At 44.8% G+C, this 21,578-nt stretch overlaps 1 protein-coding gene across 1 annotated transcript in view; it reads left to right on the top strand.

The window, feature by feature from the left end:
• IGHMBP2 (immunoglobulin mu binding protein 2) overlaps nt 1–21,578 on the top strand; it is a gene marked incomplete at its 3' end in the record, with an annotated part of 137,080 nt that overhangs the window by 14,014 nt on the left and 101,488 nt on the right. The window contains exons 3-4 of the mRNA XM_015412828.1: nt 13,800–13,992; nt 16,046–16,152. Coding sequence (XP_015268314.1) covers nt 13,800–13,992; nt 16,046–16,152 — 300 coding nt within the window. The remainder of the gene's footprint in view (nt 1–13,799; nt 13,993–16,045; nt 16,153–21,578) is intronic.

Raw genomic sequence — 21,578 nt, 5'->3', positions numbered from 1 at the left:
ACAAATTGGGTCCCCCTGTCAGAAATTAACTTAGCAGGTAATTGATGAATTTTCACCACGTGGGACATAAACGATTTCGCCAACCTCTGAGCTGTAGGCAAGGAAGGAAAAGGCACAAAATGAGCTTGCTTAGAAAACAAATCAACAACCACCCAAATAACAGTGTTCCCTTTGCTCGCAGGGAGGTCAGTAATAAAGTCCATGGACACCACTTCCCATGGTCTCGACGGAGTAGGGAGTGGCTGCAGTAAACCAGGAGGCTTGCCCATCCTGGGTTTAGTTAAGGCACAGGTTTGGCAGGACCTAACAAACATCAAGAGGTCTTTGCGCATTTGTGGCCACCAGAATTGTCTGCGGATGAGTTGCAAAGATTTAACGAAACTCCAATGCCCTGCCAGTTTCGAACCGTGAGCAGACTCCATCACCTCCCTCCTCATCGAAATAGGCACATACAATTTGTCTCCAGAATAAATCAGACCTTCAGGGCTACGGACACAATCAGGTAATGTCTTAAGGGAGGCATCATCCTCAGCAGTAAAAGCAGAAAGATATTTCTGGACCCAGGCCCCCCCTCCCACAGGGAACAGGGAAGGCGAAGTCTCATCAGAGTGTGGAATCGTTCGCGCTTGCGCCCGGGTGACCACGGCCCCCCCCAGATGGGAGGGGGAAAAAACAGAGTCCATGATGATCTCACGCTGACTGTCATGTTGTGGGAGGCGTGAAAGCGCGTCAGCCAGGGAATTAGCCGCCCCCGGGAAATGACGAAGTGTGAATCGAAACTTAGCGAAGAAGTCCGCCCAACGAAGTTGCTTAGCGTTGAGAGAACGGGGGGATTTCAGCATCTCCAGATTCTTATGATCAGTCCAGACTTCAAACGGCAGTTGCGCCCCCTCCAGCCACTGCCTCCAAGTGGAGAGAGCCAGCCGGATCGCTGACGCTTCCTTTTCCCAAATCCCCCAGTTTCGTTCGGCATCAGAAAACTTTTTAGACACAAATGCCAGGGGATGTAACCGACCATCTTCCCCTTCTTGCAAAATAGCGGCCCCCATAGCCACATCCGAGGCATCAGTTTGGACAATAAACTTCTTAGATTCATCAGGGCGCGCCAGCACCGGCTCGGAGGTGAACATCAGTTTAAGTTTCTCAAAAGCCTCTGCGCAAGCAGGGGACCATTTAAGCGGGGCGCCAGGTTTCGTAGCATCAAAACCCTTCCCTTTGGTCTTTAGCAACTCAGTCAGGGGAAGGGCAATTTGCGCGAAATTCTGGATGAAATTTCTGTAAAAATTGGCAAATCCGAGGAACATTTGCAATTGTTTGCGGGTCCTGGGGGGCTCCCAGTCAAGTACAGCCTGAATTTTAGCAGGGTCCATTTCAACCTTCCCCCCAGAGATGCGGTATCCCAAAAAGTCAATGCATGTCTTGTGGAATTCACATTTTGACAGCTTAGCAAACAAGTGGTGTTCATAAAGTCGCTTAAGGACCTGGCGCACCAATTTAATATGCGACTGGAGGTCCTGAGAGTACAGCAACACATCATCAAGGTAAAGGACCACTCCTTTGAATAGAAACTCATGTAGGACCTCATTGATTAGGTTCATGAAGACCCCCGGAGCCCCTTGAAGGCCGAAGGGCATAACGAGGTACTCAAACTGCCCCAAAGGGGTATTAAATGCAGTCTTACTTTCATCCCCCTCCCGGATGCGCACACGGAAATATGCATCCCGGAGGTCAAGTTTCGAGAAGATCTTGCCCTTGGTGGCCTCAGCTACCAAGTCCTTAATTAATGGGAGGGGGTAAGCATTGGACAAAGAAACAGCGTTCAAACCCCTATAGTCAGTGCACAACCTAAGCCCCCCGTCCTTCTTCTTTCGGAAAAGTACAGGCGCGGCGAAAGGGGAGGAAGCCGGGCGAATGAAACCTCGGGCTAGGTTTTTATCAATAAAGTTCCGCAGTTCGACTTTTTCAGCCGGCCCCATCGCATAAATTTTACCTTTGGGTAATTTACAGTCAGGCAAAAGTTCAATAGCACAGTCAGTCGAGCGATGAGGGGGCAATTCGTTAGCTTCCTCTTCGCCAAACACCTTTGCCAAGTCTCTATACTCTCGAGGCAAAGAAGCTAACTCTTCCGGTTGCAAAGTGCCGCAGGGGAACTGTGTGGTCGGCTGGTCCCCCCACGAATCCACCCAGCAGTGATCCACACACTTAGCCGACACAAATTTGACAACCCCTTCTTCCCACAAGATGTAAGGGTCATGGGTAAACAACCAGGGACTCCCCAGTACTAAGTCGAACTGCGATTTAGGGGTGACAATGAAGGACCTGGATTCCCAATGATCTCCCGCCCCCAACCGCAAAGCCATAGTCTCGTGCGTACAAGGTTCCATGGGTGCCCCATCCATCTGAGTAAAAATGATGGGGGACTTCAAGGGGACTATCCCCGCTTCCAGTGCAACTAACACTCTAGGGCTGATGAGATCCCTCCCACACCCAGAATCAATCAACGCTCTTACCCTAACGTGGGTTCCTAGGAGCGGATTCATTAAGGAGACAGTCACGAAAAATAGGGAAGGGGTTTCTCTCACCACCTTGGGCGCAGCATTAGAATGGCCTTGTCGTTTTGCGCCTCTCACAACAGGCCGTTGTCGTTTTCCGCCGTTTCAGCCACCAGCTCTTCTTCGGACTCGGCGGCAGCCGGTTCATTTTCCCCCGAACCTTGGGCTGCCTGCAGAGCTTTGGAGAAACGCGGTTTAGCCATCCCCTTCTTCCCCGACAGCGGTGTCTTCGGGCTTGGGGTAGGCGGCTTGTCTTTGACTTGACGGCTGCCACAATCCACAGCGAAATGCCCCTTCTCCCCGCACTTGAGACAGAGCCCCATCTTCATCCGTAGTTCCCTTGCCGATTCCGACAGGCGTTGAGTCTTGGGTTTAGAGGCACCGACAGCGGCGGGTCTGTTGGTCGTAGCAGCCAGGTCGAGTTTGATGGTGGTGAGCCGGTCTTCTGCATTTTCAGCTTCTTGGGTCCAGGCCATCAGGGAGACAGGGTTGACAGTTTTCAGAACCGTTTCTCGGATTTCTGCGTTGAGACCCAAGCGATACATCTCAGCCAATATATGATCAGGGTAGTCTCGGAGCTTAGCTGCTTGCTTGTGGAATTCCAGAGTGTACTCGCGAACCGACTTCTTGTTCTGGCGGTAGGTCCGGAGGAACGCTTTAGCTCTTTGACTCGCGTTGACATCTTCGAATCTCGCCCTCAGCGCCCACATGAATGCTCGCAAATTCAAAAGTTCCGGACCGCGGTCGTTGTGCAGTCCAACATACCATGTGGCGGCGTCTCCTTTCAGTCTTGCCGAGATGACATCAATGAGACCAGCTTCATTTCGGAACAGGTGTCGACTCTCTTCTACGAATTTATGCACCCTCACCGTGAAGAAAGCGAGTTCATCCGGGTTGCCGTCGAAGGTAGCCTCCAGCAGATCCTTGGGTCTGGGTCGTGGAGGCCTCACCAACGGGCCCAGCTGCCCCGGAGCTCCCCTGGGAGGGAAACCCGGTACAACCGGTGGCCCTGCTGGTATTGGCCTCAGCGGCGGCGGCAGACCCGGCACCGGCGGACCCCCTGGCATCGGCGGCTGCGCAGGCACTGGCGGAGGCGGTCTCACCGGCTGCTGGACAGGTACCTGCTGCGCGGGAACTCCCGGTGCTTGCAGCGGCTGAGCAGGCATCGGCGGCGCGGGAAATCCCGGTGCAGGAGCAACTTGCAACTGCGCGGCGTGTGCGTCCAGGAAATTGGCCATTCTAACGTCCAACATTCCCGGCAGGCCTTCCATCACATCCTGGAATGCCCGCATTAAGTCTCTCACCGAGTCTTCCAGTTCTGCTAGACGTTCCCCGGTAGTTTCCTCCGGGATGGGGTCCCGAGGGCGATAATCCGGGGGTGGGTCGTAGTCCTCTTCCGTTTGGAAGGCTCCGGTGCCCTCCTCATCTTCTGCGTGACCACGCGGTCCCGACGGCTCGAACATCCACTCCTCGAGGTCCTGCTTGGGGCTCCCCTTCTCCGAGGTAGACCCAGGTTCCGGGAACAATCCCTTGTCAAACAGACTCTCACGTAATCCGCTCCCCCGACGGGAGTACACCTCACATCCTTGTTGTACTCCTTTTCCTATGCTGAACCAATCAGTTGTTCCATATCCGGTTCTAACTGTTGCTTCTTGGCCCTTATACAGGTTTCTCAAGAGACATGTGAGGTGGTCTGGTACTCCCATTTCTTTAAGGACCTGCCATAGTTTGTTGTGATCCACACAGTCAAAGGCTTTAGCATAGTCAATGAAGCAGAAGGTAGATGTTTTTCTGGTACTCTCTTGCTTTCTCCATAATCCAACGAATGTTGCAATTTGATCTCTAGTTCCTCTACCTCTTCGAAACCCAGCTTGTACTTCTGGCAGTTCTCTATCCATGTACTGCTGAAGCCTAGCTTATAGGATCTTGAGCATGACCTTGCTAGCATGTGAAATGAGTGCAATTGTGCGATAGTTTGAACATTCCTTGGCATGACCCTTCTTTGGGATTGGAATGTATACTGACCTTTTCCAATCCCGTGGCCACTGTTGTGTTTTCCAAATTTGCTGGCAAATTGAGTGCAGCGCTTTAACAGCATCATCTTTTAATACTTTGAATAGCTCAGCTGGTATACCATCACCTCCACTAGCTTTGTTGTTAGTGATGCTTTCTAAGGCCCATTTGACTTCGGATTCCAGGAAGTCTGGCTCAAGGTCAGTGATTACACTGTCATGGTTGTCAAGGACATTGCAGTCCTTCTTGTATAGTTCTTCTGTGTATTCTTGCCATCTTTTCCTAATCTTTTCTTCTTCTGTTAAGTCCCTACCATTTTTGTCCTTTATCATGGCCAGCTTTGCATGGAACGATCCCTTGATTTCTCCAGTTTTCTTGAAGAGATCTCTAGTCCTTTCCATTCTGTTGTTTTCCTCTATTACTTTGCATTGTACATTCAGGAAAGCCTCCTTATCTCTCCCTGCTGTTCTCTGGAAATCTGCATTCACTTGGGTAAATCTTTCCTTTTCACCTTTGCCTTTTGCTTTCCTTCTTTCCTCTGAAATCTAATGCACTTCAAAATTCATGAGGAAAGCCAAATTTAGACAATATAGCAAAGATACATTTCCAGTATATTTTATCAAAAGCTTTTTCAGCATCGAGAGAATGCCAACTTGATCAGATCTCTTACTGTTTAAAGCAATCAGATCAGTGACCAGCCTAAGATTATCAGAGCCTTGCCTACCTTGTATAAATCCTACCTGGTCTACATGTACCAGAGTTGTAACAACCTTTTGAAGTCTGTTAGCAAGAAAAACAATTAGCATCTTAGCATCTACAGTCATCGAAGAAGTAGGTGATGTGGGCATTGATTTTGGTCTTCGCCAGGTTTTGCTATAACCGTGGTACAGGATCATAGAACAGTGGCAATGAGCCCAACTCAAAAATCTTGTTATACAATTGGTAAAGTTTTGGAATTAAGAAATATGAAAAGGTTTTATACCATTCAATAGGCAACCCAACTGGTCCTGGAGTTTCGCCTTTATTCATGTTTGTTAACACTGCCTTTATTTCATCCATGCACAAAGATTCAGCAAGACTCTTGCTGAATAACACCTAAACACAGAAGAGCAAGGTGAGAGAAAAATGTTTCAAAACCTTTTCCCGAAAAGTCTTTGCCTTTACTGTACAATTCAGAATAAACTTATAAAACTGAACTAGCAGTAAAGCCCGTTGTGAAAGCAATACAACGAGATCTAGAAAGAGGCTCTGGGGCAGTGCTCTGGCTTTGGGCAAACAGTGTCAATTTGCTGTGGTGACCTCAGCAGGGTATAATGACAGAGTCTACTGTTTTCTCCAGAGGAACTGATCTCTGCTACCTGAAGAGCAGTTGTAATTGTGAGTGATCTGTAGCCCTCACCTGGAGATTGGCAGCAATTGTTACCCAGGACAAAGTGGCTGGTTTGGAGGGTGTAGTCTATGGCATTCTACCTGTCCGAGGTCCCACCCCTCTGCAAACCCCACCCTCTCCAGGCTCCACCCCTCAAATCCCCAGGAATTTGTCAGCATGTAGTTGGCAACCCCATCTCCTTCCCAGCTAACCATCAACCTACCATTATCTGCCCCTTTGACTTCAGCTGACTTCTGCCCTCCCTTCTGCAGAGCAGTTGTAATTCTGAGTGCTCTCCAGCCCTCACCTGGAGATTGGCAACAATGGTTCCCTATGTGGGACTGACTGGTTTGGAGGGTGGAGTCTATGGTAGTGTACCTGTCTGAGGTCCCACCCCTCCTCAAACCTCACCCTCTTCAGGCTCCATCCCTCAAATCTCCAGGAATTTCCCATCTGGAGTTGGCAACCCTATCAGGACTGGCCCCAATGTGTTTTCTCCCAAAGGCCAAAGTATGGGCGGGGGGGGCGGAAGGACTCAGCAGGTATAATGTCATAGGGTCTACCCTCCAAAGCAGCCATTTTCTCCAGGAGAAACTGATTTCTGTCATCTGGAAATCAATTGTAGCAGTGGGAGATCTCCAGGTCCCACCTGGAGTTTGGCAACCCTAGGGGAAAGTGTGCTGCACAGCAGGGGGTTGAAGAGAATGGTTTGATGGGTGCTGGGCCAAGATTGGCAACAATAGTTCCCCAGGAGCAAATAGCTGGGTTGGCGGGTGGAGTCTATGGCACTGTAACCTGTCTGAGGTCCCCATCTCCCCAGGCAGCTTTTAAAACATGATCCTGGGACCTACACACCACCAGACATTCCAACTGCCCTGGGGGGGGGAGTTTGAGGTGTGGAATGGAGTGAAGTCCAATCAGCTTCCATATGCAAAAGACCTTGAAGGTTCCATATGCAACTGACATTCCAACTGCCTTGCGGGGAGGGGGGTGAGTTTGAGGTGTGGAATGCAGAGAAGTCCAATCAGCTTCCATATGCAAAAGACCTTGAAACACTGGGCGGGACTGCACAAAGCAGCCAGTCAACCCAGCCAGCGTCTTCTGACTGACAGTTCAAGTGTCCATACACTAAAGGAGTGCATTTTAGAACTTTGGCACCCACTATTCAATTATATATAAGGAGAGATTTATTTCAGTAGAGGCAGTATGTATTGTATTCTTCTCATCTTCAATCAAAGGAATATAGTTCTTATTCTTCTGCTGTCTTAAACTATAGCTTTTATAATGATTTAAGATACCTAACAGCCTAGATTTAAATAATTGGTATTAATCAGAATGTTGGTACTTCAGTTTACATTTCAAACCAGGAAGCATTCTTACTCATCATCAGTAGATTTTTTTTTAAAAGCCTGAACAATGTTCACATTAAAACTTGGTATATTTTAGATCTATAAATGTGGACGTGAGTATATAAAACATTTCTGATGTCTGTCCAGAGTTTGTCCACATCAAACTCCCAAACACTTATCTGTCTCTGGACACTTACTCCAAGGTTTCTGGGTAAGCTTTTCCCAGTTCTTGATAACCCTGGATCAGAGCTGGACCAAAGTGCCCCAAATCATTACCCTTAGTTGCCATGAATTAGATGTCTTTTTAAGGAGTCTCCTGTTTCCATTTTTGGCCTTTGTTTTGTTTTGATTGAAAATTTGCTGGAAGTTTCTCACATTCAGTTGCGCTTTGTCTGTATTCTTGGGCATCTAGGAATTGTTGTATGTCTATGCTTGTCAGACTCCCTATGCATTTTACAGCTCGCCTGCCATTGAGAGAGGAGGCAACTGTTAGTTTGATGGGAGGGATGCTCTGGGAGAGGTACGTTCTTAGTGGGGTGGGGTAGTTGACTGTTAATTCCGGTGGGCAAATACCGTGGGGTGATTGGGTCCCGATCTTTAGTGCCTTTACTTGAACACACTATATCTGTAACCTTCGCACGTTCAACTTCAGTCCTAACAATAGCTCGTGTCCAGTATGGTATCTATCAATATCAAGTCTCAATAAAGTTAGCTTTCTTCGAAGTGACTGGTGTTTTTTTTTTTAATATTTATTTTTTAAATTGTTTTACACAAATTTTACATATTATCTTTTAACCATGCGTTTTCATAATAGTTTTTTCCCTCTCCCCTCCCCCCTCCCCCCTATGCTATCCCGGTGCTTTAGTCCTATATTCCCAGCCACGGGCACAAAGTCCGAATCTTGCTCTGAATGTCTTTTCTTCCTTCTGTCGGTATCCATTCCAGGTAGGTCTTCCACTTCATCGTGATCTCCGTAGTCTTGTCTTTCCATGTGGCCTTACGTTCCAGTTTTTCGATTATGTCGGACTGTATGAGATCAAACAAATAATTATGCCAGATTTCAACTGTCCATTTATTTTTGTTCTTCCAGCCTAGAGCTATTACTGCTTTGCCTGCTAGTATCATGGCTTTAAACAAAGCTTGGTTCTCTTTGCTTATTGCTGGATTACCTACTATACTCATTAGCATTAAATTAAAGTTAATGTGTAATGATACTTTACATGTCTTATTTATGATTTGTAATATCTTTGTCCAGAATACTCTGACCTCTGGGCACTCCCACCACATATGGGAATACCATCCCTTCGATTGTTTACAATGCCAACATCTAGGGCTCATACCTGGGAACATGTTTGCAATTTGTGCTGGTGTTTTATACCATTTGGTAAGAAATTTATGCTCCATTTCATTAAATTTGATTACTTTAATTTCCTCAGTTCCTTTCATTATTTTTCTTGCCATACTATCTGTTATCTGACCTTCTTTGGCCCAAGTGTTTTGTAAATACAATATTGACTTATCTACATTTGATGTCATTTCCTTGTAAATTTTCCCTGCTAGCCCTTGTTTTGACTTTTGCATCTCTTTGTATAATGTTTCTATTGGTTCCTCTAGCCAACATTTCTCTTTTTCCTTTATCTTTTTAACCTTACTATACAGGCCAGTTATTCTTAACCAATGTTGGTTGCCCACCTCTTCTATTATCTCCTGTATGGGTTTTAGATTGCCTCCTCTAAACATATCTTTCATCCTATAATACCCTTTAGCTTTTAGCCATTCCCACCATTCGTTACCTGTTATATCCTTGTTTATAGATTTTAATGGTGCCCAGCTTGAAGTTTTTCTTAGCCATAACTCCTGCCACTTATTCCACGCTTCTAAGGCTGCATGTCTGGGACCTTTGGTTAGTTTGAGGTCTATTTTTGTGACTTTGCAAAGAGGCCCCCAGCAGCCAATGTGATTATTGATCTCGTTCTCAAATCTAACCCATTTTTGCTCTTCCCCTTCGCCTATTTCTAATAGGGACTTTATTTGGAAGGCTTCATAATAGCTGTTAAGCTCCGGGACTCCCCACCCTAGCTCCCCTTTGGGACTATATATCAATCTCTTTTGGGTTCTGTACTTCTTGCTCCCAAATACCCATTCTCTAATCACTCTGTTCCATTGTTCTAGCTTTTTACTGTGTGCTTCTAGTGGTATCGCCTGAAATAAATATATTAATTTGGGTAGCCAGAACATTTTAACACTTCTAATTCTAGTGGAGAGCCCTAGCGTTTTGTTTTTCCATTTTCTCATATCTTTTTCTATTTTCTTCCATATTATGTTGTAGTTACTTTCCGCGATTCTATCAATCTTTTTTTGTATCACTATCCCTAAGTATTTAAACCTTTTAGTTCCCATACCGATACTTGTAATTTTGTTTACTTCTTTTTTTTCTTCTTTATTCACATTAAGGTACATGATTTCTGATTTGGCCATATTTACTTTTAAACCTGAGAAACACTCATAATCCTCTAGTATAATTTTAATCTCTTTCATCGCTTCTTGGGGATTTGACATAACCACTATAATGTCATCTGCAAATAAATTAATTTTCATTTCTTCCTTCTTTGCTTTGAGACCATTTATCCTTACACTATTTCTTATTCTCTCAGCTAGCTGTTCTATCGCTATGGTAAATAGAAGTGGTGAGAGTGGGCAGCCCTGTCGAACTCCTCTCTGAATCTGAAATGTTTGTGATTTGTCATTGTTAACCTTAACCACTGCTTTCCCATCTCTATATATTTCCTGGATTGCTTTTATAAAATTATCTCCCATCTTGTACTTTCTCATAACCTGCCACAAAAATCCCTGAGAGAGGGTATCGAAAGCTTTATAGACATCCAGTTTTAGGAGGGCTAATTTTTTTTGTTGACTATGTTGCAGTACGTTTATTATGTTCCTAATCGGATGAGCAATATTCCTCCCCTTAATAAACCCATATTGATCTTCTTTTATTATATTAGGTATGATGTTCTTTACTCTGTTTGCCAAGATTTTAGCAAAGATCTTATAATCTTGATTAAGGAGACTAATGGGACGGTATGAACCTACTTCTTCCGGGTCTTTACCTGGTTTCATGATTACTATTATTTCTGTTTGTCTCCATGAGTCTGGGGCTTTCTCCCCCCTCAAGATCGCATTGAAGACCATATGTAGCTCTGGGGTTAATATTTCTACCATTTCCTTATAAAATTCACTTGTAAACCCGTCTAAACCCGGGGATTTCCCCTTTCTGAGTTCCTTAATTGCATCTTTTATTTCTTGTATGGTAATTTCCTCTTGTAATTTACTTTGCTCCTCTTCCTTCAGTGTAGTTTTGACCTCTTCTGTAAAGACTGCAGTGTCTCTTTTCGCATATAGATTTTTATAGTAAGTCGCGAACGCCTCTCTTATTTCTATAGGGTGTTGAGTTTTTTGGCCATTCACCTTTATGCTTTTTACCCTTTGCTTTTCCTTCCTATTTTGCAGGTATTTTGCTAATCTTTTTGATGTGTTAATACTATTTCTTTGATATTCATTTTTCACCATAGCTTCCCTTTTCCATAATGTTGTCGAGTCTAGTGCATCCAATTGCTTTCTGATTTCTATTATTTGATTCTGTATCATAGGGTTATATTTGTGCATTAATTTACTTTGTAAAGTCCCCAATTCTTGAATTTTGGCTTGCCTTCCCTGGTACCATTGCTTTTTTAGGAGCTTTTCTTTCTTTATGCAATGCCCTCTTATCACTGCTTTTGCTGCATCCCATAATACATTTATAGGTACTGTTCCTCTGTTTTCCTCAAAGTATAACTTTATCTGCTCTGATATGTAATGTCTATCCCTTTCTTTGGCCATTATCAAATTGTTGTATCTCCAAGTTCTATCTATTGGTTGTTGTGTGAGTTCTATTACCATGCTAATTGGAGCGTGATCCGAGATCCATATCTGATGGGTCTTAATATCTTTAAGAATCGTATTATTATTCTTTCCCAAAATTATGTAGTCTATACATGATGCTGTTTTGTGTCTGCTTGATATATGTGTAGGTTTGGGGTGGTACCCCATAGACTCGTGAGCCTCTATCAGGCCCCAGTTCCCTAGCTTCATTGATTTATCTTTTGTTAAATCCAAATTTAAATCCGCCGCTATAATAATGAAAGATTAGCAAACTAACCTTCTTGAGTTCAGTTCTGCAGTTGATCCATAGGATGTTGAAAACATGCATTTTTACGACCTCTCTCATGCACACTTTTTAAAATGCCATTGGGGAAGTGCACCTGCTACGTTGCAGGAATCCATGGCAAAAGAATACTCAGAAGTCTTTGGTGGAATATTGTTCCACGTGCTACAAAACAGAAGCATCAGAAAATGTAATGAAATTACCCAAAGTTCCATATTCCTTTTCCAGAACAACAGTTTTAGCTTCAGCTGGTATAAGAGCTCTTGTGAGTATCTACATATCACACATAACTGAACCCAAACAGCTATTTCTAAAGCAAAAAAGCAGCTTTGAGAGGAGATGGTTTGCACAGTTATGGGAGGGAGGTTGCTTAAACCTTTCCTTATGCACCACTTTTTGTTCCAAATGTATACCTCCAGCTACTTTCCCCCCACAGAGTTCAAAACTTATGTCCCTTTGCAATGAATGGATTCATTGCAGGAGTTTAACACTAAGGGGGAAATAGCTCTAACTCATTCATCTTTCCACAGGCAGATTTTTTAAAAAGAAAAACAGTCACACTATGAATGTTTCCTATTTCTAGTGCTTATTTTAAAGAGATCTTTCTTTTCCTCCAGAAATAATAAATCTTGTTCTCTTTGCAAAGAAGCAATCACAATTCAAATTATATTGCAGTGAGAGAAGCAGATGAAAAATAATATATGCTGGAAGTAAGGAATGTGTATTGCTTCAGCCATGTTTCTGTGTTCTGAGTTTAGATTAGGTTTAAAAAATGATCAGAATAGCTGAACATTTATGAATTCAGTATGGGTATTTGTTTTCATGCTTCCTTAGCCTTTCAGAGAAATCTCTGACAAGCTCTTTATGTCTAAAGAAATTTAAAGCCCTTTAGAAATTCCCTGAGCTGCTAAAAGATCTCATCAAAAGATACTGGTGTTGTAGCAAGAAGAGTCTGAAGAATTATGCCTTAAAGTTTTGCCAGAGATCTCAGCGCCCTTTTTTGTTAATTAGGGCTCAACAAGCCGGCCGTTTATTTCGCTGCGTTTGCTTGCTGAAATAGAGTGAGTAAACTCTTATCTCTAACCTTCTGGCTTGGCACAGCTGTTATTTAATGTTTAGCACCTAATTATATGCTAGGCTTGAAGTTGTTTGCAGTTGTTTAAGCTATAAATACCTTAGTGTTTGGAGAGAGCTCGGAGCCAGGCGTCCTGCCGAGTTAACGCATGCGTGCAACCCCCCCGAAGTGACTGGTGTTGAGAACTGATTTAACCAGGATCCTGACAATGCTTTGGCACTGGAGAACACCCAGTCCACTGATACATATTGTCTATGGCAGTGTCAGCCTTGGGCTGTAATATTGAAGACTTTTTCTGGATTTCCCAGTGGTATTCTGGAATCTAGAAAGGGACCCACATAAAGTCTACAAAGAAAATGAGATAACCCAGTTACTTTTAGAGGAGGTTTCTGTTTGAGACACATACTGGCTTTACATGGATCCAGAAGCCAGCTTGTAATGTTTGTGTGCTATAAGTTTATAGCAGACCTGAACACGGATCCATTTTCCTCCAAAGAGCTTCCCAGCATGCAGATTTGCTGCTCAATCTTTAATTTCACTTGAATAGCATTAGCTTGTATCTGTGTGAACGGCTATCTTTGCTCTGGCTTTTGAAAGAGCCCATCTGTAAGGTTACCTTTAATATTCTAAAATGTTAGCTATTCTAGAACATTGAGGCAAATCTAAGAGGAAGTGAGGGATGCCAAGGTACGCTTCAAGTGACATTGTTTAGGTCCCATAGTGTGCTTGGTTCTCTAATTTGCCTCAATGAACTGTTTGCTCAGCCAAATGCACCATCTTCCAATGCAAGGCAGAGCTTTTTCCTCTTCTTTTAAAGACATATTCGAGCCACCATTTCCCAGTGGGTTTTTTTGTTTGACAATCTTGAGCTAAAATGGAAATACGAGAAGAGCCAGTGCGCATACCTTTAAAATGCAGGTCAGTTTCTCGTAGGATTTATGCTGTATCTTTCTAAGCTCTTGAAATCCCGTGATGTGAAATGGTGCTCCCAAAATAAAATTCTGTGCTTTTTCTGCTTTGTCTTTAAGGAGATGTTTTGCAGTGGATTTTGATAGGGCTGGTGGACTAGTGGGAGGTGCACGGGAGTCCTGAGATATGTAAGGAGCTAGCTGTGCAGACCTTGCAAGAGGCATCGTCCATTCCTGAGGAGCGGAATGCTTAACTGTAGTGTTTCTACTAAAACGTTTGCTGTTTTGTGCTCTTCATGTTCCTTTCAGCAATGATTTATCTTCCACAGGTGACATTGTGGGAGTATATGAAATGGCTGGCCAAAGAGATCAACTGGCCACCGGAATTGTCACCCGTATGGCCCCCAAGTCCATTATAATTGCAGTTGATGAGCCCCAGAGTAGCCTTGTGAGCTTTGACCAGGAGAACTATTATCGTCTGCTGAAACTTGCCAACGATGTTACGTATAAACGGCTTAAAAAGTAAGTGTATTTATTCGTTTACTACATTTATACCTTATTTTTCTCCACGAGTTGAGACCCCAAGATAGCTTATATCATTATTCTGTCCTTCATTTTATTTTCACAACAACCCTGTGAGGTGTATGACTGGCCCAAGGCCACCCAGTGAGCTTCCATGACAGAATGGAGATTCAAACCTGAATCTTCAAGATCCTAGGCCAACATTCTAACCACTATACTATGCTGGCTGTCTGATCTTAAATCTTTTAACAGAATGCAGGTCTAGCCTTCTGATGTATTTAATAGAAGAGAGATTGTCTTTATAATAGTTGTAATATCTTCTTAAGTCCTTTCAAAGTCCTTCTCCTTTATGTCTCGTACCCTACTGCAGGACCACAAGCCGTGCAGAAGGGCTCAAAATGCTTTATCTAGGGCCTGACTATTTTGATCTCTGTATTTGTAGCAGCAGAGTGCTTTCTTAGCTCAGAGCAGACGATGCTGGGAGAGCCACAATCATGTCTTCAGTCACCTTTTGAAGACCAGTTGCAGGTGAAGTTGAGATCACAGCCACATTGAGAAGGGTAAAGAGGAGTAATGCTTTCACTCCTCTAAGTTTTTGCAAATCAAAATGATGCTGTTGCAATTTTTTTTTTTTAAGGTGGGTACCCATCTGCTTTCCTTTGAAGGGCTAATAACCTTCTTGGGAGCCTGGTTTTGATTTGTGAAATTGTGCAGGAGTGGAAGAGCTAAACCTTCTCTCACCCTCCCATGTGATTCAGGTCTGTGCACAACTGTGATTTGACATTCAAAGGCTAACAGGTCTGTGACTTGTGTCATACCTTGTTTGACCTTTTTTCAGTCCAACGTTACAAGCTGGGGAGTGGGGTGTTTCTCTCTTTGCCGTCCTATGGACTAAAAGCAGTGAAGTGACACCCAGCACTGGATTTTTTTTGTTAAATAGCAGACGACCACATTAAAGAAAGCAACTGGGTCAGATGCAGTACGTAGATGCGTCTCTGTTTAACTTGGCTTTACTGGGCTTCTTGGTGGCTGCCTAACTACCTCACATTTTGGTGCTGAAAACATTTGTAATATTCGGAACTGTGTTGCCTACTTCAAGGGATACAGCCATTCTATCATACAAGCCTTGCAATAAAGCTTTTATACTGTGGCAGCTGTATATAAAGATAATCTGGGTGATTTTCCCATTTAAGACTGGATCTTATTAAAGCAAGTGACCTCCAGGTGGGCAGAGCAGCACCGTAAGTTGTATATTTGAAGAAAGATAGTTTATAAATAATGGTATACCCAGTAGTACTGTATGGCTGCGAGAGTTGGACTATAAGGAAGGCCGAGCGCCGAAGAATAGATTCTTTTGAACTATGGTGCTGGAGAAGACTCTTGAGAGTCCTAAAATAAATCAACCCTGACTGCTCCCTGGAAGGCCAGATAATGAAACTGAAGCTCAAATACTTTGGCCACCAAATGAGAAGGGAGCACTCACTGGAGAAGACCCTGATGCTGGGAAAGATTGAAGGCCAAAGAAGACGGGGACGGCAAAGGATGAGATGGTCAGACAGTGTCATAGATGCAACGAACATGAAATTGAGGAAACTTCAGAGGACGGCGGAAGACAGGAGGGCCTGGCGTGATCTGGTCCATGGGGTCGCGAAGAGTTGGACTCGACTGTGCGACTGAACAACAACAACAAAACGTTTATTAACGCCATAAATAAATAACACTAAAATGGCCATGCACATCTATTGATTTTCCCCCCCTCATGGCTGGAAACAGCAATACCCTGTGGTTAGAATATGTGCGTTGACATGAAGAGTGCTGGGCTTGCAAGAAGTAATAAAATATTATTTGGAGAGAAAGTGGAGCAGAACCTAATGTAACTCCACAGTTTCTAATGCTGCTGGACTCTAGAAAAGTCTCCGTAATGGCTCATCCTTAAGTGGCCCGACGTAAATTCCCTGTAGAGATAGGGGATGTCACTATTGCCTGACTTTTTTGCCGTCTTTAAAGGAATTGTCTTTAAGAGCTCCTTCTTTGTATTCTTTTTTTTTGGCAGGGCTTTAAACACACTCAGTCAGTATCACTCTGGCCCGTCCTCTCATCTCATTGATGTCCTTTTTGGTTCTTCTGAACCCAGTGACTCCAGTGACTCCAGTGACACAAGTAAGTACTTTGTCTTTTCTTTTTGAATGTCGATAAAACCCCGGAAGTCACAGCAACTGAAGCAGCCACAGCCGTCTGTGCTTTCCCGGCGGGGATACTGTACTCATTCAGTGCAGCCCTGAGCAGAGTCACATCGTTCTAAATCCACAGAAATCAATGGGCTTAGAAGAGTGTAGCTCTGCTCAGGCGCTGGAGGTTACAGGCACTGGCAGCCAGGCTCAAGGCAAACTGGGTCCAAGTTGAGCCCTGCTTTCCTTAGCATCCCCCTAAACCTCCCCCCCTCAGTTTGGTGTCGTGGTTAAGTGCGTGGAATCTAATCCCCACTCCTCCACTTGCACCTGGCTGGATGACCTTGGGCAAGCCGTAGTTCTGGTAAGAGCTGACCTTGAAAAAGAGCAGTTTCTGTCAGAGCTCTCTCCGCCCCACCCACCTCACAGGGTGTCTGTTGTGGGGAGGGGAAGGGAAAGGAGATTGTAAGCCGCTCTGAGACTCCCTTGGGTAGTGAACGGCGGGGTATAAATCCAATCTCTTTGCTTTTCTTTTTTTGAAATCCCCGGAGGGATATTTTTTATTTTGCAAAACTACAAAAACTACAAGGAAATAATAGGGAAGGGACTACAACTAAGGATAAAGGAAAGCAAACCACACTAATCTAAAACCCCAAGAGGAGGAGATCTTTTCACTGTTAGTTAAAATGTTAGTACTATTAGAGTTAGTGTCACAATATACTTGTAGAGTTCTTGCTTATAACAGTTCGCTATTTATCTTATTTTGTTAGTTGTTATGAGAGAAATCTCTGATCATCTTCTTATTCATCGCTTCAAAAGGCCATTTTCCAAGTCCTTCTGCCTTTACTTTGGCTTTCTGTCTCTGAAATCGTACACCGCTCTGGCAGGTCTTTTCTTCTTCCTCTTCCTCCTCCTCCTCTTCCTTTTCCTCTTCCTTTTCCTCTTCCTCTTCCTTGTCTTTGTCTTCTTCTTCTTCTGGTATTCGACAGAGGAACAGGGACCTTACAAATGTTCCCTGAAGTTGTTGCAAACAGAAGTTCATGGAGAAGGGGAAGTCAGTGGGAGTTAGCCAGGATGATTGCAAGAGCCAAAGCTGAGGTACAACCCCCCCCCCCCCCAGCCACTCATACTATGTAGGCTTTATTTATTTGAATGGGACCTATACAAATATCCATTCTAGTGCCACACACCCACAGTGCCATCCTATGCAGAGCTACTCCAGTCTAAGTCCTTTGATTTTGAAGGGAAGACTGACGTAGCGTAGAGTAGCACTACCAATCTAAACCTTCCCGTTTTTTTGTAGTTATTCCTGTCCTCAGGAGTCACCAGTACCAACGCGCTCAGATTCTGTTTTCAAAGCACACCATAACTTCCACCAGGGGTCATTTCGTAGAAAAAGAGGTGCAGGAGCTCATTAGCATAACTCATTAGCATAACTTATTTGCCTGTGCCACGCCCCCTGACATCACCGGAAGTATGTCAGAAAGCAACACCCACCGCTCAGGCTCCACTGGACTGTTCTGGATTGCTAGCTATGGGGGGGGGGGAATGCAGATCTGTCCTTGCAGAGGAGGGAGAGCTTGTACCTGAATAAAACGTGGTCTTAAAGGGGCCACTGGACTGTTTTGGATTGGTAGCTATTGGGGGGGGGACGTGCAGATCTGTCCTCGCAGAGGAGGGAGAGCTTGTACCTGAATAAAACTTGGTCTTAAAGGTGCCACTGGACTGTTTTGGGCCGGGGGGCCAGGGGGGTGCTCTGCAGCTTACCTGGCTGCTTCTTTCTCTGACTGAGGGCTGCTGGGAGCAGGGGGTGGGGCTTGTTGCATGTGCCCACCCCCTGGGCTCTTTACATCCAGAACTCTGCTCCTGTGTGCTCCAGCAGGACATGACCCCTGAGTTCCACAATATAATAGTTCTTAAATTACAAATTATGCATTGTTAAGTGTTTTCCTTACTGTGCAAACAAAACAGTCCAGTTGTTCTTAAGAAGAGTACCTGGACAAAAAAGGTCCTGGTCACTTCATGTCCCCTGACATGACCAAGACTTGAAAAATCTAATAAACCATGCAGTGCATACTACCTTGTCCAGGTTAGTTACTGGGGAATGCTGGCACATGCTTTGGTATGCAAGGGTTTGCCAGATGTTTTAATTACGTTTGACTACAAGCAGTCTGCATGTTCAGAAGAAAGCACATGGTAGAGCACTCCTGGAACAATTTCAATCAAAGTGCAGGTAGGGGGATCATATTTTAATATGTCTCTACATTAAAAAAAGCCTACCTAATTACAGAAAACTAGCTCACCAAGGAGGTTTTTTGTTGTTCAGTCGCACAGTCGAGTCCGACTCTTCGCGACCCCATGGACCACATCACGCCAGGCCCTCCTGTCTTCCGTCATGCTCCGGAGGTTAGGTTGCATGTAAAAATTGTGCAAGGATAGCCAGTAACCACCAGAGGGCAGCATTCTCCCACGACCAGTGCATACTGTTACCATTCATATTTTTATCACATCTTTTCTTGAAATGAAATAACCATTTTGTGGAGAGTTCTATATGGTGGAACCACTCATGCCGATGGGAATGTCATGGTGCTGTCAAGGAGGATCTGCAAAGTTTCCTTCATTTGTATTTCTGGTGGTTTCCACATAGGGAGGGGCTTGTATGGTTTCCCTGTTTGTTACTAAAGCAGCTGCAGAAAAAGTGCAGTGACAGTACAGCTTCTACATGGCCGTTTTCCCTGCAGTTTCTCTGCTCCGGGACCCCAGCAGTGTCCCCCCCACCAGCCACCATGGCTTTTGCAATCCCCCCCCCAATTGACTAGAATATTGTTCCATCCATGGAGGGGTCATTTCGAAGGAAAAGAGGTGCAGGAGCTCATTAGTATCACTCATTAGCACAACCTATTTGCATATGCCACCCCCCCTCTCCTTGTGGGCTGGGGCTGCTGGGAGCAGGGGGTGGGGCTTGTTGCATGTGCTCGCCCCCTGGGCTCTTTACTGCCGGAGCTCCACTCCTGTGCACTCCTGCAGGAAATAACCCCTGGTAACAACAGCTGAATAAGCATCTGTGAATTCCCAGCTTTCTTTTTTTTTAAGTAAGTCTCTAGCCCAGGGGTCCCTAACCTTTTTGACCCTGCATGCACCTTTGAAATTCTGATGCGGGATGGTTGGTGCTGTCACAAAATGGCTGCCCCAGGCAGCGGAGCCGACCACAGAATGTCAGGGAGTGAGATCTAATACCAACTCTTCAACATCTCAGGCAGAAGCTCTGTTTGACAGGATGCCTTTTAAAATGAAGATCTTTTAAAATATTTTCTGGCATGGAGACAGCTTACCTTCTGTCATTGAGTGAAAGACCTCATACTGTGTTGACAGATGCTGCCATGGCAACTTTTTAAAACTCCGTACAGCCCATTGGCAGCTCTGCTGGGCAAAAGCCCTGCCTTGACCCAGCCATGTTCTAAAAACACTTAGTTGGGTGCAAAGGCACTGGCAAGTGCTCTGGTGCCCACGAGGGCCACGTTGGGGACCCTGTCCTGGTACAGTTAGGGTATATCGCTGAGCTTGCTAAGTCAAAGGGCCATTAAATCCAATCCAGACCTCTCTCTTCAGTGGACGAGGTGTCACTGTCCCTTTAAGGATCTGTCTGGTTAGAGAACCCACCAAAGTACCTGAAAGCATTCGCTTTACGCTCTCCAGATTTCCCTCTGAATGAAGATGCTCTTCCTTGGGTCAGTTTCTTAAGAAAGTGGCTCCCTGCAGAGGAGGAATGCTGAGAAGCTCTCTGTCCTCAGAGAAACTGATGCGTTAAACAGCTTTGGCCCCGGTCACATGGAGAATTTGCCGCGCGAAAGGCACGAATGTCGGGCGGATTTCCAGGGTGTGATCACACCGCAACATCTGGGATTTCCATAGTTTACTGTGTGGGCATGTTCCTGTTTTGTCTCTGATGGACAGATGTGTGGATTTAATTTCCCTCCCATTCAATCTTGTGACTATGCTAGGTCTCTTGTTGAGTGCCAAGTAAAGCCAAAAGCCTTTTCAGAGTTCATGAGGCAGAAAAGTGTGTGTGTGAAAATATTTATTAAATAAAATCTGGAATGTTTTCAGGTTTAGAGGACAGGATGAGAACACTTTTGTGTAATAGTCTTGATTTAATTTAAATCGTTCTATAAAATCCTTGGGTATTGATCGTCCTGTTCCTTTCCTGTAAAGTGGGCTTAATGGGCCATATCTGCAGTGTACCTGACTTATTTGGAAAGTTCAGCCACCTACTGAGGAGATCCTTATAAGCTCAGGTTGTTGTTTCAGTGTTTCCTTGCATTGGAATTTTATTACTGCCTTTACTGCTTTCTTTGTTACAGAATTTTCCAAGGGTGTTTTATGTTATTTTTTTTATTTCCAAAGGTAGAGAGGTTGCTTATCTAGTGTAGGTTTAGGGCTGCAAGTCTTTTCTGTACTGTTTGGAATTGTTGAATCATGGCTTAAGGTGGGTTCACACAAGGCTCCAGCCGTGCCAAGGTTATGCACAGGTGGGGGCGGGATTGCATTCCCTGGTGCTTTCAGCTGGGGTACCCGACCCATCTCTAGGCCCATCTGACATCTTTATATTGCATGTCATGTTGAAATACATGGGACTGATTCATGTGATCTCCCCACCCCACTAGCTGCAGTCTTTCTATGTTGGAAACTGTTCTGTAATCCAGCAGGCAGACACCAAGTGGGCCCTAAGTGGGACCAGCATCATAAGGACAATGTCGGATCAGGCCAATGGCCCATCCAGTCCAACACTCTGTGTCACGCGGTGGCCAAAAATGATGGACCTCTGCTCCATATGCTTATCTAATTCCCTCTTGAAGCCGTCCATGCCTGTAGCCGCCACCACCTCCTGTGGCAGTGAATTCCATGGGTTAATCACTCTTTGGGTGAAGAAGGACTTCCTTTTATCCGTTCTAACCTGACCGCTCGGCAATTTCATGGAGTGCCCACGAGTTCTTGTGTAGTGAGAAAGAGAGAAAAGTACCTCTTTCTCTACCTGCTCTATCCCATGCATCATCTTGTAAACCTCGATCATGTCATCTGTCAGCCGTCATTTCCCCAAGCTAAAGAGCCCTTTCTTCATAGGGAAAAGTGTTCCAACCCTTTGACCATTCTAGTTGCCCCTTTCTGCACTTTTTCCAATGCTCTACTATCCTCTTTGAGGTGTGGTGACCAGAACTGTACACAGTACTCCAAATGTGGTCGTACCATCGATTCATACCAGGGCATTCCCGGAGGTGGAATGAGGAAACTGGCCGAGAGCGGGGAATTTCCTCCTTCCACCTCCAGGGATGCCTGATCCTGCTTAGGGCCCACTTGGGGTCTGCCCGCTGGATTGTATAGACTGTAATATTTGGAGTCTTGTGTGAGCTGACTGCGCCG

The sequence above is a fragment of the Gekko japonicus genome, unplaced genomic scaffold (assembly GCF_001447785.1).
Source record: "Gekko japonicus isolate JY-2015 unplaced genomic scaffold, Gekko_japonicus_V1.1 scaffold1149, whole genome shotgun sequence".
NCBI classification, from domain to species: Eukaryota; Metazoa; Chordata; class Lepidosauria; order Squamata; family Gekkonidae; genus Gekko; species Gekko japonicus.
This window is presented reverse-complemented; position numbering and strand designations above follow the sequence as displayed.